This window comes from Molossus molossus, unplaced genomic scaffold (assembly GCF_014108415.1).
Source record: "Molossus molossus isolate mMolMol1 unplaced genomic scaffold, mMolMol1.p scaffold_m16_p_19, whole genome shotgun sequence".
Lineage (NCBI taxonomy): Eukaryota > Metazoa > Chordata > Mammalia > Chiroptera > Molossidae > Molossus > Molossus molossus.
Window position 1 is genome coordinate 4,924,331 of NW_023425354.1, and position 18,742 is coordinate 4,943,072.

Here is an 18,742-nt window from a genome sequence, read left to right on the forward strand (position 1 = left end):
GAAGGGCTTCAGACCACAGCAAGAGTGCCACTGCCCACCTTCGGGCTGGAAGCCTGACCTGGGTGGCCAGGCCCTGGCTCTGTAACCATTAACCTCTTACCCCAACTAATGCCAATGAACGTGTCATTCCACATGATTGGCCTGTGTGTTGTGGATCTGTGCTACGGACCTGAGCCAGACCCCGGGCTCCTGTTGATGTGGAAGGGGGGGCGTGGGCCCTCTCCTCCCCTTAGTGGCTGCCTCATGGACCAGCCACAGGTTTTTTTTAAAGCAATTTATAAGTTTTAATACAAACCAGTCTACATTCATTCCTAAAAGGCTCATTTCCAGTAAAAAATATACACCAGTAAAAACATTTTCACAGGAGAACTATGCAGGGGGCTAAAGGAGCCCTGGGCTGTATCCCAAGACTGACTCGTGGCCAGCTCAAAGGCAGGCACAGGAGGAGGTTCCGGGGCGAGGGGGAGGCCCTTCTCGTCTTCGGTCCCTGTGAGGCTCCCCTACAGAGGGAGGGAGGGAGGGAGGGGAAGTACTTGGCCTCAGCCAGGCCCCTACCCCAGGAAACCAGGATGGGAGGGCGCAGGGAGGATGCACCATCGCCCTGGCCTTCAACAGTGGCCTTGAAAGTTGACTGGTCCTCCCACAGCTGCTGCCAGTGCTCTTCCAAGAAAGGTTGAGGCCCTGGCCCCCTGCATGGTTCACAGCCCTGCCCAGAGGCCCCAGAGCGGAGGGCACTGGGTGAGGGGACCTGAAGAGGGGCCGCCCACAGGAGGAGGGGCTGAGAGCCCCTCTGCTAAGCACGTGAGGTCATACATTCGAGAATGCCCTGGTGAGGCCCAGGGAAGAGCCAGGACTGTCCGACAAGGCCTCGCTCATTAGCTCCTCCACAGCAGCCCCGGCGTCAAGATGACAGCTGAGTCTGGCACGGGGATCTGGGCCTCCAACACCATGGGGCATGAGAGCAAACCCCAAACGTTCACGATACCAGCTCCCCAGACTCAGAAATGGGTATGGTATTAGCCCCAGGGACCAGGGCCACTATGGCCACCATAGCCATTGGCTCAGAAGGGAGAGTTCATGCCCAGCTTGGTTTCAAACTGCAGCTTCTGTCGCTTCTGGTAGCGGACCCGGACCCTGATGGGGCAGAAGATTAAATAGGGGTCAGGGCAGGCCACAGGAGGAGACGGGAATAAGCAGCAAGAAGGCAAGGGAGTGGTGCCCAAGGGGTGACAGGCTTAGGGAGCATGGCCAGGCCCAGAGGGAGAGCGCTGCTGGGGGCTCACCGAATCTCGTGCAGCTTCACGATCTCGTTGGTGACCACCACAAGGACCAGGGACAGGCAGCCCAGGAGCCACGTCAGCAGAGGCACGTCCTCCAGGCCAAAGTGGACGCGGCTGTCCCTGTGCGTCCACAGCTTCAGGTCAACGGCCGTCTGGACCACCTGCCCCAGCAGCCTGCGGGAGGAGGTGGCAGCCCTGCGTCAACCTGAGTTTTCTTGCCCCCCCCCCTGCTTTTCTCAGCACAACAGTAGCTCAAGAAGGGCACCGTTCAATCTCTGGCCTAAACCCCACCCTCAGATCATAGCCCCGTCACAGCCGCAGCCCTCCTCGATCCTCCACCGAGCCATACTCACACCACGGGCACCGTCACGGACCACCAGAGGTTTGTCAAGGGGCTTTTTCTCCACAGGGGCTTGGTGCGATGCACGTGGGTGACAGAAATGAAGACTGCAGGAAACGGGGTCAGAGGGAGTGTCAGACTTGCCACGGCCCAAGGCCTGGTCCCCAGGGCACCCCACCGGCCACCACTGGCCCCTCACCAGTGTGCAGGACAATCAGGGCCGCAGCGAGTTTCTGAGCCGGTAGCAGCCCGTTGGCAAAGTCACCGAACCAGGCTGGAGCTGTGTCCGCATGGCTGCCAAAGCAAGGCATGGGCTCAGCTCCTCTGAGCCCTCTCTGGGTCCCTGAGAAGTGGACTGGGGTGGGGTGGGAGGCCAGGGGCGGGACCCACCTTGGCAGCATGATGGAGGAGCAGTTGGTGAGGTTGCGGACCCGGGAGCTGTCGCAGAAGCTCTGCAGTGTGAAGCCGAAGCAGATGAGGCACGAGCTGATGGTGAGGCTGAACTTGAGCAAGAAGCAGAGCAGGAAGTAGTGCTGGGTCTGCGGGAGCAAGGAGGCCTGTCATTCCAGAGGTGACAGCCCCTGGGCACTCAGAGTCACAGGGCTCTTCAGTAAGTGGGCAGGTCCAGGCCGGAGGATAGGGACAGGGACTGCCCACCCCACCTCTGTATCACCACCTCTACTTTGGCTGGGGGCATTGTTGTTGTTGTTTTTATTGATTGATTTTAGAGAGAGGGAGAGGGGGAGAGAGCTAGAAACATCAATGAAAACATCCCCTGGCCATTTCCTGCATGCCCCCCACTGGAGATCAGCCCGTAGCTTGGGCTTGTGCCCTGGCCGGGAATTGAACCGGTGACCTCTTGGTGCAGGGGTTGATGCTCAACCACTGAGCCACTGGCCGGGCCAGGGACATTGTGATGGAAATCCCCGTCCTGATCACTCCCTGCCTCAAGGACCAGCGCCCCCTCCACGCTCACACTGGGAAAGGCCCCGGCTCCCGGGCTCCCAGGCTCCCCTTCACTTACCTTCTTAGGGATGGAGTGGAGGTTCTTCCCTGTTGCCATAGACATGATGGAGCTATGGGGGGGCTTCCCCAGCAGAGAGATGCTGAAAAGCAGAGACTGGGTGAAGGGAGTGACTGTGACCCTCTGTCTCCCAATTCCCATGTGGGAAGCCTTTTGGGAGTCTTGGGAGTGAGGGCAGGGTTGGTGGGCAGGAGGGATAAGACAAGGGGGCATCCCCTCGGTGCTCCCTGTGCCAGGAGGTGAGCACTGAGCAGGTCTCCCTGAACCTGGGCTCCTGGGGTGCTCGATGACACCCCAACCCTGCCTGCCTGGGCACGGAAGGGTGGCCAGCTTCTCACCTGAGCAGAGGATAGCAAAAGCAGGACAGCCATAGGATGTCGGTGGTACTAAGCAGTGGTGGCAGCTGGACTAGGCAAGAGAGGAACTAGGCCAGGAGAGGCCAGGAAGCACGATTAGATTCTGACACTCAGTAGGACGCTGGGAGCCCCAAGGCTGCCTCACCCTGTGCCCAGACAGATGCTCACGTCCTGGCCTAGAGGAGCTAGGGCTGGAGGGGACAACTGTCTGCTCATGGGGTCATCTCCAAAAGCCCAGAGGTTGCAGAGAGGCTCTGGGGGCCTCTGGGCTGCGCTGCATCCTCCCAGCCTCCCAATGGGCCTCAGACACTCAACTGGCCCTTGAGTGAAGAAGTAGGCGGGTGGGGACAATGTCTGCTGGCCTGGCTCACCTGGATGACCACGAGAGACAACTGGCACTGCAGCAGGAAGAGGAAGCACTTGCGAATGCCGTAGGTGGCATGCCGAGCCTAGGGACCAGGAGGGGCAGATCTCAGACCCTACAGATGCCAAACCTCAGTGGAGAGCCAGATGCCCTGATATTCCTGTGAACCAAACTGCCTGGGGGACATTCGCCTGGAGCTGAACCAGCCCTTGGCAGCCCAGATGGATCCTGTGCATGACACCCCCACCCCAAGCAGGTCCTGCACCCCACCTCCACCACCAGCCCGAGCCCCCACCTGCTCGATGAGGCGGATGACGCTGATGGTCTCCTCCTGGCGGAAGGCCAGGGAACAGGGCAGGCTGTTGAGCTGCCCGGAGAGCTGCAGCGGAGAAAGGCCGTCCGAGGCCTGGGCCATGTTGGTGCTGGTGGCGTAGCCAAAGGTCTCCCAGGAACAGCGGGATGGGTACAGGGGGTCCAGGGCAATGCTGAGCAGCGTAAGGGTTACACCCATCAGCTGCACTTCGCAAGACCCCATCTCCCACGGGACTGGGCAAGCGCCTGCTCCCTCTTCTCCCCACCATGCCAGGTCCCTTGATCCCCTCAACCAGGGCAAGATCAGCCATACAGTATGCCCCAGCCCCATGCAAGCCCACGCCTGGGGTTTCCGGGAGGAGAGGCGTGTCCCTCTGACCTGATGTCGCTCTGGAGGAACAGGCAGCTGTTGCGCAGGTTGGCAGAGCTGCCTAGGCAGCAGGTCACCTCCCCGTACTCCTGCATGATCTTGATCATCTCACACATGGCTGAGGGGGCAGAGTCGGGGGCACAGAGTCAGGAACGCAGAGCCCCATGTGGGGCACGGGGCAGAAACCCACAGGACAGGAGCCAAAGGGAAGTGGGCTCCCCTTTGCGACCATCCTACCCAACTGTGTGACACTTCTGACTCCCTGAAGTGGACACACCCACGGCTCCAGCCCACTGGACCCCCCCAGTTCTTCCCAGGCCAGGTTCCTTTGCTCCCTGCATGGGAAACCAACATCCCCTCAAGAGCCCACGACACGCCCAGGCCTTGGCAACGCTCGGAGGAAGAGGCCAGGCTGCCTGCGTCACCATGACCACAGTACTCACTCTCGGGGGTACAGTCGGTGAACAGGGGCACTAGCAGGGGCACATTGTCAATGTTCTGCAGGTGGGGCCGCACCTGGTGGATGCCCCGGGGGAGCTTGGCCTGGAGAAAGCAGACATACCAGTGCCCTCAGGGTCAGGGACATGGGTCCCACGACCCTCCCCTCGCTGCCTTGGCCCAGCCTCGTGCCACTTCCAGGGGACTGGGCTGCAGACCCTGCTGCCGTACCCGGTTGCAGTCCTCCAGGAAGCTGGGGAGGTCACTGTCCGTAGGCTGGAAGCTAATGAGGTCCGAATGACCCTCCTCCTCCATCATCAGGAGCCCTTCTGCATCATCTCGGGACCCTGTGGGGACGAAAGCCTGTCCCTCACCGGGGGCCAGCCTCCTGGGGGCCTTTCTTTGCCCTGGAGATGGCACAGAACTTCCTGCCTGCAGGTCTTTCGTCCCATCGACTGCCATTACCTCAGGGAGAGTGAAGCCATTTCCCAAGGAAATGTATGTATCAGAAGGGTTCCATGGGGCTCCTCCTGGTGTGGCTTCAAGGGGGAGGAGTCACCCACACCCACCTCAGCTCACCACCACCCTTGGCCCTCACCCTGATTCAGGTCCTCGTGCAGGGAGCCAGCGTGGCTAGGGCTGGAGGGCGGCATCTCGGAGCCAGGCATGTCGCCGTTGGGTGTGAGGGAGATGTGGCAGTTCCAGCCTGTCTCCAGGCCCATCTTTTCTGCAAACACCTGCAAAAGGCAGATGGCAATGCACAGATAAGCCCAAACGCCATGGGAACAAGGGTCAGTGGTGGCAGAAGGGGTGGCTCTCCCCACCTTGCTTTTGAGCTCATCCTCCAAAGAGAAGTAAACAAAGCGAATGCAGGCATTGACCAGCCCATCGATGAGGCGCACGATGTCCAGCCGGGCCTGGTACTGGGAGGACACCATCCCCATGAAGATCTGGCCGCTCAGGGCCTGCATGCAGTCTTCCTTCTCCAGCACCTCCCCGATCCCTTCTTCAGGTGGGCACAAGGCACAGAGACCAGCCAAGACACGGCCCAGTCAGGACAACCAGGAACCAGCAAATTCCAGGAGTCAGCCCAGGGCCACACACAGATGCCACACCCAAACCAAACAGCACGCAGGCCCCGAGGACCACACACAGCCACGCACACACATAGCCGGGACACATGAAGGAGCCAACAGACACAAGAGAAAAGACAATGAAAGGCACTCATCAGTCCGGTGACAATACTACGAGTAACAACAGCCCAGGCCTGGTCTGCACAAGAAGGTTGGCCCCACCCTCGGCAAGAGCTTCAATTCATAGTCCCTTGGGTCATAAGACCCCGAGTGTTTGGCGGAGCGGGGAGCGGTGGGGGTCAGTGGAACTCTGAGTCCCTCTGTTCCAGCAGGGTTTGTGACCCAGCCTTTTGTCTGATTCATATGGGCTACTGCTCTACACTGCTGCAGTTTTCTATATATTATCCCACCGAGGGTCACAAGAAACCGCGAGGAGGGCAGAAGCAGCACCTAGTTTATACACGAGAAGACAAACGGCCTCCACCACATCACCAGATAGTGAGTGCCACCGTGGTGTGCCAGGTCCAGGGCTGTGCCCACTGTCCCCTCTGCTACCATTGATTCCACGGCCCTGAGGAAGCCCTCCCTGCTCCCGGCCCCCACTGGGATGGCCGACAGGTACCGTCGGAGCTCCAGCTGTTGCGGTGGGTGCTCAGCTTGATGGGGACGGTGCCGGGCAGCTCGCACATGGTAAAGATGCTGCTCTGGCCGGGTGCCTGCACCAGCTCGATGCACTTGCCATTGAGCAGAGAGGACAGGGTGCAGCTCATGGGCTTATAGGCGAAGGCGGAGCAGTAGCCAGACAGGCAGGCTCGCTGGTAGAAATCCAGCACTTTCTTTCTGCCGGGGAAGAGGGTGGAAGTGAGGCGGGAGGTCCCGCACGCCCCGTGCCCGTGAGCCGGGAAGGCAGACCGCCTGAGCCGAACGCTCTGGCCTCTGGCGTGTGCTTCCTCACCCACCTGTCGGAACCCGAAAGAGGGTAGATGTCAGCTCCATCCCAGAAGTCTGTGCAGGCCTCCAAGACCACGTCCGCTGTGCCATGGGACAGCATCTGCTCTGTGCCTGAGGGGAGAGAATAAAAAGGCTGGACCATGAGTGCCCCAGGCCCCCTCACTGACCTCACAGGTAACACTGCCATCCTTGTACAGTGCCAGAGCCCCCGCGGATGGAGGGAATCAGAGGCCTCACCGCAGAGAGCCTGCGCAGAATGCACTAAGCTGCCCATCCCTCACAGTCCCAGCCCCGGGGCCCAAGCCAATGCCTGCCATGGCTGAGGTCTTAGGAAGCTCTCTGGTGCTCATCTGCCCAGCACCCCAAAAACGGACGAGGAAGGCAGAGCCCTGCCCAAGCTCCTGGAAGGTTGGGCCTGAGGTGGGCCAGGTGCGGGAGGCTCACTGGTGGTGGTGTCCTTGATGAAGAGGCTGATCATGTGGCTGAGTGGGGGGCGCCGCTTGGTGACACAGGACAGCCTCCCCAGAGAGCTCTCCTTCACCATCTCGGCGCTGGGGAGACGGTAGAGCGCCAGGTGGTTCTCCAGCTTGAAGAGCTCCTTGGCCCCGGGAGTGAAGCCTGCAGGAGGGCAGCCGTCAGGGCTCTGGGAGGAAGCCCACACCATTGCACCCCCTGCATGGGACACCAACCAGGCCGCTGGCTCCTCCACCTCTCCTCCCAGTTCTTTCCCAGGTTAGGAAGCAGTCACACAGCAGTGCCCGGTTAAAGGGGACGGCCAGAACCCAAGGGGTTCAGGGTGATCTCGACAAACACCGTGCCCGGACTGTTCTGTCTGGAGCCGGTGGCCACGCACCGATGAGGCGGGCGAGCTCACAGAGGCCCCAGGGCACGTGGACGGGCAGCACGGCGCTGTGGCTCTCCTGCAGGGCGATGTTGCACAGGTGGTCTGAGAACCGGCACAGCCGCTCGGTGACGCCGGCGTTGCACAGGTTCAGCAGCACGTTGAGGCCCAGGGGCTTGAGGGAGGTGAGGTGGAGCTGCCAGTTGGAGTCATCGAACTGGATGCAGGGGGGGTTCTGCTGGTCCTGCGACAGGCTTAGCATCTCCAAGTGGTAGTCGCACACAAAGTCCTCTGCTTCGTAGGGCTCGCTCTCCAGCCCAGGCTGGGTCTGGGGGAAGCAGGGAGGGGAAGGGGCCTCAGACTGGGAAGGTCAGGGGTGCCCCCGAAAGAAGGCACTGCCTTCCAGGCACAGTGTGCTCACACTTCCCCATCCCTCCCAGAAACGCCCTCCCTGTCCTCCTTGGTCTCCTGGATGCTTCTAGATTTTGTGCCTGATGACACTGGCAAAAACTCAGCAGAGGGCGACCAGGCCAAGGAGGAAACAGTGAAGGGTCTTCTACAGCAGGGAGAATGTTTTAGAGGGAGCCACTGGCTGTGTCCCTAGAAGGCCATGACCAGGAGGAAGGCGCCTGCCCCCACGGATGCTGTCCGCAAGATCTGGAGGGGAACAGGCCACTTCACAGAGGGCCCTGGGCAAGGCCGCAGGAGGTGCCCTGCCGGGCCAAGCCTGGAGACCCCGGAAGCCATCCATCATCGGGCTGTGCCCCCGGGCCCCCGCAGCGGGGGGGCCGGGACGCCGTGGGCCTGGCGGAGGGCTGCTCTCGCCCTCTCGGCTCACCTTGCCGGGGTCCTCGTCACCGCCCTCCGTGTCCCTGCTGAAGCTCACGTTGGAGCTGGAGGCGTGTTTGCTGCGGCCGTGTGCTCTGTGGTGAGAGTAGGGCTCAGGGGCCTTGGGCCCATCACCAGGCCAGTCGTCACGCTCCTGCTCGTTGGAAAGGTGCAGGGTGGTGCTCAGGGAGCCAGCCAGGAGGGCGTCTCTTTCGTGGGGCTGAGGAGAGCAAGGAGTACAGGCCTCGGATCAAGGTCCCGATGGCTGCCTGGACCAGGGAGGCAGGGAGGTGATGTCCGCTCACTGTCTTGTCTGGGGGCTCCACCCGAACTGCTCGGAGGCAGATCCTGATGGTGCCCGAGCCCTCCTTCGCCCTCCTAGCTCACCTCCCTGAGGCCACCGGCCGTACCTCCTCCTCTACCTCGGGGTGGCAGAAGGAGCGGGTGGACAGGTCATCCGTTAGGTCCTCGTGGCTGCTGTGCAGAGGCTCCACCTTCCCGCTAAAGAACAGCACGGTCTCTGGGCTGGGGTTTGGCCACGACAGGATCCCCTGTTTGTCCACACAGCACAGGACCTGCAGGGGGCGGGCATTGGGAAAGGGGCTTAGCACGCCCCCACCTGCCAGGGGCCACTTGAGTGGCCGACAGGCACCCAGGTGCAGCCAGAAAGCAGGCGGCTGAGGCAGGGTCGCCCCGCAGGCCCGCCCTCACCGTGACGGAGCCCAGGCTGTGCAGCAGGCTGGAGCTGTGGCTCAGCGTTGGCGACGTCCCCTGGATCACCCGCAGAAAGTGGTCCCAAATGCAGCGCAGCATTTCCTGGTGAGAGAGCCCAGGAGGCCGTCTGGGACTCAGCCACATTTCCCAGGAGAGTCTCTGGGGCCACAGCGGAAACGGTCCAGGCAGCGCCAGGAAGTCGGGGTGCGGAGGCATTTGTCTGGGCAGGGCTGATGGGAACTGGGGCGCCAAGAGCCACTGGAGGCGAGAAGGTCATAAAGTAGGGGACCTAAGGCAGAATCCATCCCGGGCGAGTGTACCTGAGTGGAGATGGCTTCTGTGTAGCTGCTTAGAGTATCCTCCGAGAACTTGGCCAGCTGCACGGAGAAAAGGGGGTGAGCCTCAGGGAGGATACTGCCCTCCTCACACAGGCCTCCAAGTTGGTAGGGAGCCCCACACCAGCCAGGCTCCCAACATCTATGACAATGGACGACACAGGCAGACCCCATTCCCGTCTGCTGAGAGCCAGATGCGTGTCACCCACTCGGCGCCTGGCCTGGAGGGAAAGGGCAGGCCCTGCAGAGAGCCCCGGGCTGCCCATGCACTGGGCCCACCGGAGGGCGGGGCTCCGCTCCTGTTCACTGGGCACAGCCAACTCCCGCCTTTGTTCCTGTGTTTGTTCTATTCGAATGTTCCCTCGGATGCTTGGAAAAACCTACCAGAGAGCTGGGGCAGCCCTTGCTCATCTGGGCCAGGACGCGGGCTTCTCCACAGGCAGTTGCCAGAACCCAGAGGACTGGGAAGAGCAGGGGGAGGATGGGCAGGGCGCCGTTCACCTGGAAGAGAGGGTCACAGGCGGCTCCCAAAGAGCTGCGGGCCCGGGAGGGGGCAGGGCTTCCCTGCCCCGGGGCCACTCCCTGAGTGGAAAGGGACAGCTGTTGGGGGCAGGAAGGGAGGAAAGGAAGCAAGTTTTCTTTTTTTAAATTTTTTTTTCAAATATTTTCAGATAGAGTGGGAGGGAAAGAGAGAGAGAGAAACATCGATGTGAGAGAGACACATCGACTGGCTTCCTTCCCCACAACCCCGACCAGAGCTGGGGACGAACCACAACTGAGGCACATGCCCTTGGCCAGAATCGAACCCGCGACCCTGGTCCACGGGCTGATGCTCTAACTGCCAAGCCAAACCAGCAGGGCAGGAAGCGGGTGTCCTTAAGCTAAGCCTGAGGGACCCATGAGAAGGAGGACCAGTCAGGGAACAGGAGGGGACCCAATCCCCAGGGAGAGAAGACAGCGGGACAGAGGAAAGGGTCTACCTGTAGCTGGAGGAGGGTGTACTGCCAGGACGTGACACCAGGGGCACTCAGCATGAAGCGCAGGGCATTGGTGAGGAGGAAGCTGGCCTGTTGGCAGCGGGAGAGACGCAGCCCGGTTCTGAGGCTCCTCCTCCTCTGCCCACTCCCCCCCGACCCCGGCTGGCTCACTCTGGGACCCTGTCTCCACTCACATGCTCACCCGAGCTGGCCCCGAGGCTCCCCACCCCCGCCCCGTCCCGTGCCCCAGCAGCCCCGCCTCACACACCAGGACCACGGGCATGGCGTAGTGCAGCATCACCGACTGCACTGTGAACCTCTCGTTGTCCAGAGCAGTGATGGGGCGGGACAGAGCCATGTCCAGGCACCATCTGCAAAACGAGGTGACCCTATGCTCAGGGGACAGGCCAGAGAGCCGTACCTTCACTGAGCGTCACAGAGGCCTGCCATTCCCCCCATTCCTCAGCCCCAGCCATGTGGCCTCTGGGAGTGGCCTTTGCTGGCCTCCAAAGCCAGCCCCTCAGAGTTTGGACTGGGAGGGGAGCAATCGCCAGGTCTAAGGATGCTCACAAGACACTAGAGAGAAGAATCTACAGAGAGGCCTGCCCGGGGGCCTCAGTAGGGACCGGCTCCTTCTTTGTCACCCGTCCCCCTGCTCACAGAGGCACTTGGGGGGTGGGGCAGGAGAAAGGCAGGGCAGCACCCCTACCTGATGTTGTCAATCACAGGGGTCTCAAGGACGCGGAAGAGCCGGTGCTGCTGGGGGTTCTGTGGGCCTTTCTTCACTTCTCCCCGGGGGGAGGGGGGTGGAGAGAAAGGGGGAAATAGGTCTCCGGGCTCCAAGACGATGTGCTCATCATCCTGCCGAGGACGAAGAGGAGGAGGGTGAAGGCAGCGGAAGGCTTCTTTCTATCGAACACCACCCTGCCCTGACAATCCCTGCTCAGTAGAGACATCTCGGGGGCGAGGGACCATCAGTTAGCAAAGAGTCAGTTGCAGTGGGGCTTGTGGGACTGGATTCCTGGTAGCTTGAGGATCAGAGAAGACAGAACAGGACAAGATGGAGAAAATGTCCCAGCCCTTCGTTCCCCCAGAGTGCATGCCAAGAAGCCTAGGAGCTGCCAGGAAGCTGCAGGATTAGGCCTGGGACCCTCCCACCGTTGCCTGGGACCCTCCCCCATTGCCTATGGACCCTCCCACAGCATTTCCAGGGAAGGAGAACAGCCTTGAGCTACCTTGATCCCCCTCAGAGACGCGAAGGATTCCTGGCCAGGCCGCAGAGCTATGATGTCTCCTTCTACCAATAGGCTAACTGGCAGGTTGACCAGATGTCCATCTCTGTAGGCCCAGTGCAGAGACCAGGATGGTGCAAAGGGCATGTGGAGGTCAGGATACATGGCATCTGGCCACTTGATCTCCTTGCCATCCCTGAGGGCATCTGACGAGAATGGAAAGAGGAAGCCCACCTCACCCAGGGCTCCACACAGCAGCCAGGCCCAGCACACACCACGGAGGTCTGCCTGCCTGTGAGGCCTCTGAAATCCTGCGCCAACCCATGCCACTCTTTCCAACGCCTCCCCTCTTAGAAGGCTGATGCCCAACCACTCAGCCCGGCACTTCCACCTCTGAACACCTGAAGCTCTTGTTCTCTGTCCCTGCTCCTTTCAGATAATTCCAAAAACACTGCTGAGGACTTTGAGGGGTGTGCTGGGTCCCGTGGGCGTACAAAGGTAGAAGGTGAGAACGACATGGTCCCTGACCTTGAGGAGCCACAACCTAGGAGGGGGAGTGAGGCCCGTGGGCAGATAGCTCCAAACAAGGCAAACACATGCGCTAAGAGTGTTAGGGAAGATCTCCGCGCTGCAGGAGCACAGGAGAGCTGGGGCAACCAGAGATGGCTTCATGGAACAGGGAGCATGGACGATGGGCCTTGAAGAATGGGGGAGATTTGTGTCACCTGGAGACAGCAAAGGAGAAGCATGCCAGGCAGAGGGACAGCAGGACAGGCGCAGGGGCAGGGGAGTCCTCATTGGGTTGGGAGTGGTGAGTAGCTTTAAGGTGAGGAAGGTAACAGCCTGTGCCAGAGGTTCTGGGAAGCAATGTGATAAGCAAGAGGGAGCCACTGATGGTTCCTGAGCAAGAGACTAAGTTCCCGGAGAGCAGAGCCCATCTCTCCTGGTCACCCTGTACTCCAGTGCCTGGCACAAGGCTGCAATGAGTTCATCGCAGCAGATTCTCACTTTGCACTTCAACCTCCACTGCCCAGTACTGTTAGAGAAAGATCTCATGCGAGTAGGTGCTGCTTCTCTTACAAGCAGAAACAACTGTCTCTCAAAAGAGCCTAATGTGGTCCTCAATCCATCACCGGGGCTTCGGAAGCATAGCCGAGGGGCTGGATGATCAGAAATCTGCCTGCCTGTGCAATTCCCTTCTCTTTTAGGAACTAGACTGTCTCACCCTGGCTCCCGGCTCTCTGGCCCTAGCCCCAGTTCTTGCAGGTATCGCAGACTTCTCTGGTCCGCCATCAGCCCCCCGCCCCCAGCCCAGTACCATCAGACAATCTCGACTGTCCTCCTGCGAGAGAGGGCCTTGCCTGTCAGTCTCCCAACGGGCAGAGCAAGCCTGCAAGCCAACTGGGATGCTATAAGCCTTCCCGCCTGCCCAGACCACTGCCTGGGTACCCACAGTGGCTCCACGGCTCTCGTTGTCCTGCTCAAAAGAGGGCAGGGCATCCTGCCAACTCACCTGATGCCAAGAGTCCCCAGGATCGGATCAGAGGCAGCGCCTCTGTGCTGGGGCTCCCGGGGGAGTTCTCTGGGCTCTGACCCATCTCAAGGCACCCAACACACCTGACCCTTGGTCTCACCTTGGATTTGGTCGATGATCCCTCGGAGCCTCCGCTCTACCTCCCGACGTTTCAGCCGATCTTGCCGCCCGATTAGGGTGAGGTTGAGAAGCAGCAAGAGCAGCAGCGCCAAGGCATTCACCAGCTCCACCCCATGGCTGGCGGGAAGTGGTGAGGGCGACTCGCACCAGCCCAGCCAACACAGGGCCCTCGACTGCGCACTCACACCCCACCCAGGCCCTCCTGACAAGGGTCGAGTTCTGGTTCCGCCACCATCTGGTCAAGGGACTGAGGATCCCTATACAACTCAGGTGCTGGCTGTGGGGGCAGCTTAGGGGCAGCAGCCCGTCCCCCCTGGGATGCCCTCGGCGGGACGGCAGACTCTGCTGAGGCAGGAGAGGGGCAGGCCCAGCCCCCGGGGCGGGGAGGCTGGGCACCAGCCCGTACCTGCCAGCCGGCTGGCCCCCGTGGCAGCCCAGCAGCAGCAGCACAGCCAGCAGCATGAGCGAGGCGCCCGGCCAGTGGAAACAGGAGCAGCGGTTACTGTGGTGCAGGAAGCTGCTCCTCCACATCTCCTGGGGGCGAGAGGCCGGCAAGGTGTGGGGAGGGGCCGGCTTCCCCTCCCCCACCCAGCCCAGCCCCTGTGGCTGCCTGTCTTCTCATTTTGGTCTTGGCTGGGGGTCCAGCCTGTTGGGCTCCTACAGCAGGAGGGGTCAGGACATCACTCTGGAAGGAACCCCAGCTTCTCTCTGATTTTCAGTGATCCCTCGGCGGGGCCATGGCGCCCAGGGCAACAGGGTGAGTCAGGGCCCTGAGCTTCTCTGCCAACCCGACCAGGCTCTGGCCTACCTTCCAGGTGAGACACTTCTTCTGCTCCTTCAGATGTCCTTCCAGCACCGCCTCCAGCTGCTCCTTCAGGATGCTGAGGGCCTTCCGGGTAGACAGGCCCAGGGCCGAGGGGGGCTCGCCCTGCAGGAAAGAAACAGTGCCAGGGCATTCAACAGCTCACCCCGCGGCTGGAAGGGGTGAGGGCTACTAGCATGCCCCTGGAGGTCCCAGGTCTCTCCCCTCCACAGGCCCTGCCTCCCTCCCCCTGAATCCGCACCTCTTCCTCCACTACCTCCTGTCCCTCGGGGTGTGAGCATGTTCAGATCTCCACCAAACTAAAGGACGGTCAAGTACACAGTCTCCTACTCTTCAAAGCCAAGTTTAAAACAAAAATGGAAACAGAACTTCTTGTACTCAGTGCTTTCTAACTCACCTTTCACTTGACATCCAACCCACTGCCACCAGCGTCTCCCGGCCCCACTCAGACTGTTGTCACCACTGTCCTCCCAGCCTACTCCCTGCTGCTGGTTTAGATTCCATTATATATGGGGCGGGAGGAGAGAACTAACATGGAGACACCAGCCTTTCATTGTTCATAAGGAGGAGATTGCAGCACATGACACCAGGAAGGACGGCATTCCAAGAGGACTGGGCACCAGCTCCGCCGACTCCCTTCTCACTGAGGACGGTGGGCAGGGTGGTCCCAGGAGGCACTGGGGACAGCCCACACGGTCCTCTGTGAGCCCTGGCCCGGCTCTCTCCTCCTGGAAAGGCCCGTTCCCGTTCCCCCTTCTCCGCCAGTTCTCTCCCCTCGTCTACCCCACGGCCCAGCCCGCCACCTCTTCACAGCGGCATGCGTGTTTCCAGGGCAACCCGGGCCAGCCATGGATGCAGCCACCACCAGTCAGCTCACACCTCCTAGACGCCACCTCCAGCCTCACCACGGCCCGATTCTGACCCGTGTGCGGAGCTGCCTCACCGCTGCTTCACAGGTGTCTGAGTCCCTGTGACCAAATCCCTAGAATCGCCACTTCGCCTCCCGCTAGACCGCGCTCCCCCTGCAGTTACCATCTCACTAGGCACCCAGGCCAGAGCTGGGATTGCCCTCCCCCCTGCCCCACGCCCCTAGTCCGCTACCTCAGCGTCTACCTTGTCCAAACCAACTACAACACTGCGCCAGAGGAAGCGCCTGCCTGATCACCTGACCCCCTTTACCTTTAACATCAACTCCGGAGTCCTGAGCACGCCCTGCGACCTGCTGGCTTCTCCAGCCTCCTTTCCTGCCACTCCTGATGCACGCCATGCCTATGTGCAAATACCTTTCTGTATTTTCTCAGCCAAGAACACACTGCCCACCCCGGTCAGCTGTTACCTCTCCTTCAAGACTCAGCTCCAATATCCCCCGCTCTAGGAAATGTTCCCCAAACCCAGGGCTGCACTACGGGGGGAGTGGTGTATTCCAGCAGCACCCTGGGCAACCTGGCTCACAGTCCACCTCGCTCAGGACCTTGTCTGGTTCTCCCCTAGACTGCCGATTCCTTGAAAACAGAACTGAGTTCTTGCATCTCCCCGCCCCTCCCACCAACTACCAAGACAGTGCCCAGCACGCAGCCGCTCGCAGTGAACACTCGCTGACTGAATAGTGAATGAACGAACGGATGAATGAACGAACGGATGAATGAACGAACGAACGCACGCACACACACATGTAGCTTCACAGATCCCAATGCTACCTTATCAGGGGTTGTCAACCCAGGATCTGTAACCCAGAAGCTGTTAAAAATGTGGATGTCCAGGTCCCATCCTAGACCCACCGAATCAAAACTTCTGGGAGTGAGGCCTGTCCCAGGTTGAATCCAATGCAGATTCCCAGCTTGGGGGGCGGGGTCCCCAGGAAAGGCAGTGCCTGCCGGAGCAGTGAGTCTCTCATGGCCGCCTAAGGAGGACCAAAGTGAGCTTCCACCAGGGAGCGTTCCTGGGGGAGAGAAGCCCTGGCCTGGGGTCACTAGGAACGGGACTCGGGGTCATCTACTGAGTCCTGACCAAAGTCGCTGGGCTGGTGGTGCCCTGGCTGCCTCAGCCCATTGCCCTGCTCCTTCCACGCCGATCACCCCATCTGCCTTCCTGGGATCTCCCCGGCTTTGCCCCCTGAGATCTGGATTTCCTCTGCCTGTCTCCGCTGCCGGCAGCCTCGCCCCGACAGGACACACATCCCCGAGATGAGAGTGCTGAACTGGCAGGACGCACCTGAGTGGACCCCTCCCTGGCCTCGTGCCAGCTTCCTCGGCCTGAGGGTGAGGATGGGCTCCAGAGAGCGCCTGCCCGGAGACTTCCCAGACCCCTGTACACATAGTCCCACTCTCTGCTGTGGCTTCGGGGGGCTATGAGGGTCAGAGCTGCTTCTCTCCTGAGGGGACAATTGCCTATTTGAGCTCTGGGCAGGGGGCCCGCACCCCAGCACGGGTAAATACTGTGCTTCTAAGTGCCCACCTCCCTTGGCAGGGATCCTGGGGCCTCCCTGCAAGGCCACGGTCCAGGACAAATGTGTCAGGTGAGGCTGAGGTCTGCACCCGCCTCCTTGCTCCTGACGTGGAGGGCGGCGGGGGCAGGGGAAGGGAAAGGAGGCCACAGCCTCTCTGTCTAAGCGGCTGGCCCAGCGTGGGGACGCTCGTTCCTCCCAGCCAGGGAAGAAGAGAGTGTGCAAGGACAGCTGCTGGTTAGGCCAGCAGAGAGAGGGGCCTGCCCTCTCCACTGGCCCCCCGCCCTCAGGCCCTCCTCCTCAGCGCAGGATGTGAGGGGCCTCCAGAAATGAAGTGAGAACAGCCTGGTGGCAGGGCAGGTCTGCCCTGCGGAGCGGAAAAGACCACGTGCCGAAAAGACAGAGACTGGGCAGGAGAAAGGAAGGGCTCGACAATCCCACGGGGAGGGCCAGGCTGGGGGAGGAGGGGACGGTGGAGGGGAGCCATCTGCGTGCCAGGGCAGCACCCTCTAGCCAGACCTACAGAACTTGGACTCTCAGCAACTACCCTCTGCCTGCCCTGTGGCTATCCTGATATCCGCTGCCTTATTCCGGGCACCCCAGACCCAGGACCTCCTCCTCCCCTGCCCAGCCCTTCACTCACTCCTTCTTTCTGCCCCCAGGTTCCTAGAACCTGCGGGAGGATGGGCCACAGGACCGGCAGATGCTCCCGGGGCAGGGCCAGCGGAGGCGGGAGGAGGCCTGCAGAGCTGACTGCCTGCGTCTGCCCCCGCATGTTGTGTCTGGCCGGGAGCACCAACTCCAGACTAACGATTAAAGACAGCACAACAGAGAGAAAATAAGTCATTCTGTAATTACATGCCGCCCCAAAAAAATGCCTGCCCGCACAGGCTGGCCCTGGGGCAAGGACACGGCCTGCTGAGCCAGCCTGCTCCCCACGCCCCAACCTCAAGGCTACTCACTGACCCCTCACCATCTGGCAAGAGGGGCCCCGTTCGGGGAAAAGCCCCCGTTTCTCTCGTGGTGCCATGCTTTTTTCCCTTGTGGTGCAAGAGCCAAGGCTGAGGAAGACCTGGATGCAAGACCTCCATCCTTTCCGAGGGAAATTCAGAAAGGACCGGTGGGTAAGCGGGCTCTGCCAACCTTTGTCAAAGCAGGAGTTAGGCTGGGAATCCCCGTGTGCCCGGGCAACAACAGGGAGACTGAGCAAGGATGGGTATGGTTTGTTTGAGAAATAAGGACTCGAGCTGTACACATGGAATCTGAAGTCGGATTTTCTTGCCCACCAGGGCCAAGAAGGGTGAGGAAAATCTGCTGCCTTAAATACCCAAAGGCACTTCCTGCTTCGCAGATGCTCAGAACCCCAACCCCCCCCCCCCCCCCGCCCCAGGCACCTCCAGAGATGGCCCTGGGACAAGGAGCAACGGAAGCCTCTCCAGCAGAGGGGAGGCGAGGCCCTGCTTCTCCACTTACACTGATGCTTTTCGGAAGAACCAACCCAATCCCCCTGGTTTAACTGCTCAGGCTCAACTGGCCCCAAGAGAGAGCAACTCGAGGCTCAGGGAAGCCGGGGTTCAGGAGAGGCTGGCGGCAAACCCGCACCGCATGCTGGGCTGCTTCCCCCTGTTCCACCATCCACGGGAGACGCTGGGTTTGAGGGGAGCAGCAGGGCGGGAAATCAGAACCTGTCACATCAGAACCACAAGGAATCTGCTACTAAACAGGACAGCTCTGCAGGGCCCAGAGCTGAGCACCTGGGTGTCTAAGGAGCCGCACACCTGTGCTCTCCTGCGCCGCCCTCATCAGGCTTCTCGGGTGGCCTAGAGCCAGAAGCCCCCAAGCGCCCACCCCGTCCTTCCGGGACTCCTCCGAGGTGCTGTCGGCACAGCCGCTGAGTTCCTTCCTACTCCACCTATTTGAGAGCAAGCAGAACCAAAGTCCCCTAGGCTCAGGTACACAGGTTATGAACTTAGACCTTGACCCTTGGCCTGAGCAACAGTAGATGACCGCTATTAGAACTGGCTGGCCCCTATGCCAGGTCCCCACCATCACAGCCTCCTTGGCCAGCGCAGGTGGAGAGGGGACCCAAAGCTGGACACCACATAATGCCTGAATCACTGAAGCTAAGAATCTACCACTAGACACCAGGGTGTTTTTAGCAGTCGTGGTACATCTCTTCTCAGTCTGGCCAGACAGGAATCGACTCTGTCTATAGCCGGGCCAATCAAAGCCTCGAGCTTCCTCCCCTTCCTCACCCTCTAGGCTCAGGCTGGCCTGACCTCCACCTATCTTCTTCCTTCTGCAGCCACCAGACCCAGGAAGAAACTGCCCCAGCTCTGGTCGCCCCTATCTCAATGACCCATCTGGTCCAGTGAGAAAAGCCCCCC

General features: G+C 60.8%; 1 protein-coding gene across 5 annotated transcripts in view; it reads right to left on the minus strand.

Moving 5' to 3' along the window:
- Positions 1-532: 532 nt before the first annotated feature.
- Positions 533-18,742, minus strand: part of TMEM94 (transmembrane protein 94) — a 33,483-nt gene continuing 15,273 nt past the window's right edge. For 2 of the 5 annotated variants that reach the window (XM_036269168.1, XM_036269164.1), the window contains 30 exons: positions 13,898-14,017; positions 13,496-13,623; positions 13,070-13,206; positions 11,439-11,641; positions 10,913-11,064; positions 10,472-10,574; positions 10,207-10,293; positions 9,611-9,727; positions 9,212-9,268; positions 8,889-8,993; positions 8,600-8,752; positions 8,188-8,397; positions 7,362-7,677; positions 6,953-7,126; positions 6,517-6,619; positions 6,180-6,397; positions 5,309-5,490; positions 5,083-5,221; positions 4,716-4,831; positions 4,490-4,589; positions 4,056-4,164; positions 3,660-3,849; positions 3,372-3,449; positions 2,983-3,068; positions 2,645-2,726; positions 2,011-2,159; positions 1,820-1,914; positions 1,634-1,727; positions 1,284-1,454; positions 533-1,134 (listed from right to left, as the gene is read on the minus strand). In XM_036269168.1, the coding sequence (XP_036125061.1) occupies positions 1,062-1,134; positions 1,284-1,454; positions 1,634-1,727; positions 1,820-1,914; positions 2,011-2,159; positions 2,645-2,726; positions 2,983-3,068; positions 3,372-3,449; positions 3,660-3,849; positions 4,056-4,164; positions 4,490-4,589; positions 4,716-4,831; positions 5,083-5,221; positions 5,309-5,490; positions 6,180-6,397; positions 6,517-6,619; positions 6,953-7,126; positions 7,362-7,677; positions 8,188-8,397; positions 8,600-8,752; positions 8,889-8,993; positions 9,212-9,268; positions 9,611-9,727; positions 10,207-10,293; positions 10,472-10,574; positions 10,913-11,064; positions 11,439-11,641; positions 13,070-13,206; positions 13,496-13,623; positions 13,898-14,017 (4,047 nt within the window). In that variant the 3' untranslated portion in view covers positions 533-1,061. Of the gene's footprint in view, positions 1,135-1,283; positions 1,455-1,633; positions 1,728-1,819; positions 1,915-2,010; positions 2,160-2,644; positions 2,727-2,982; positions 3,069-3,371; positions 3,450-3,659; positions 3,850-4,055; positions 4,165-4,489; positions 4,590-4,715; positions 4,832-5,082; positions 5,222-5,308; positions 5,491-6,179; positions 6,398-6,516; positions 6,620-6,952; positions 7,127-7,361; positions 7,678-8,187; positions 8,398-8,587; positions 8,753-8,888; positions 8,994-9,211; positions 9,269-9,610; positions 9,728-10,206; positions 10,294-10,471; positions 10,575-10,912; positions 11,065-11,438; positions 11,642-13,069; positions 13,207-13,495; positions 13,624-13,897; positions 14,018-18,742 lie in introns of all 5 variants that reach the window. The other 3 variants (XM_036269167.1, XM_036269163.1, XM_036269166.1) reach the window with 2 other exon arrangements.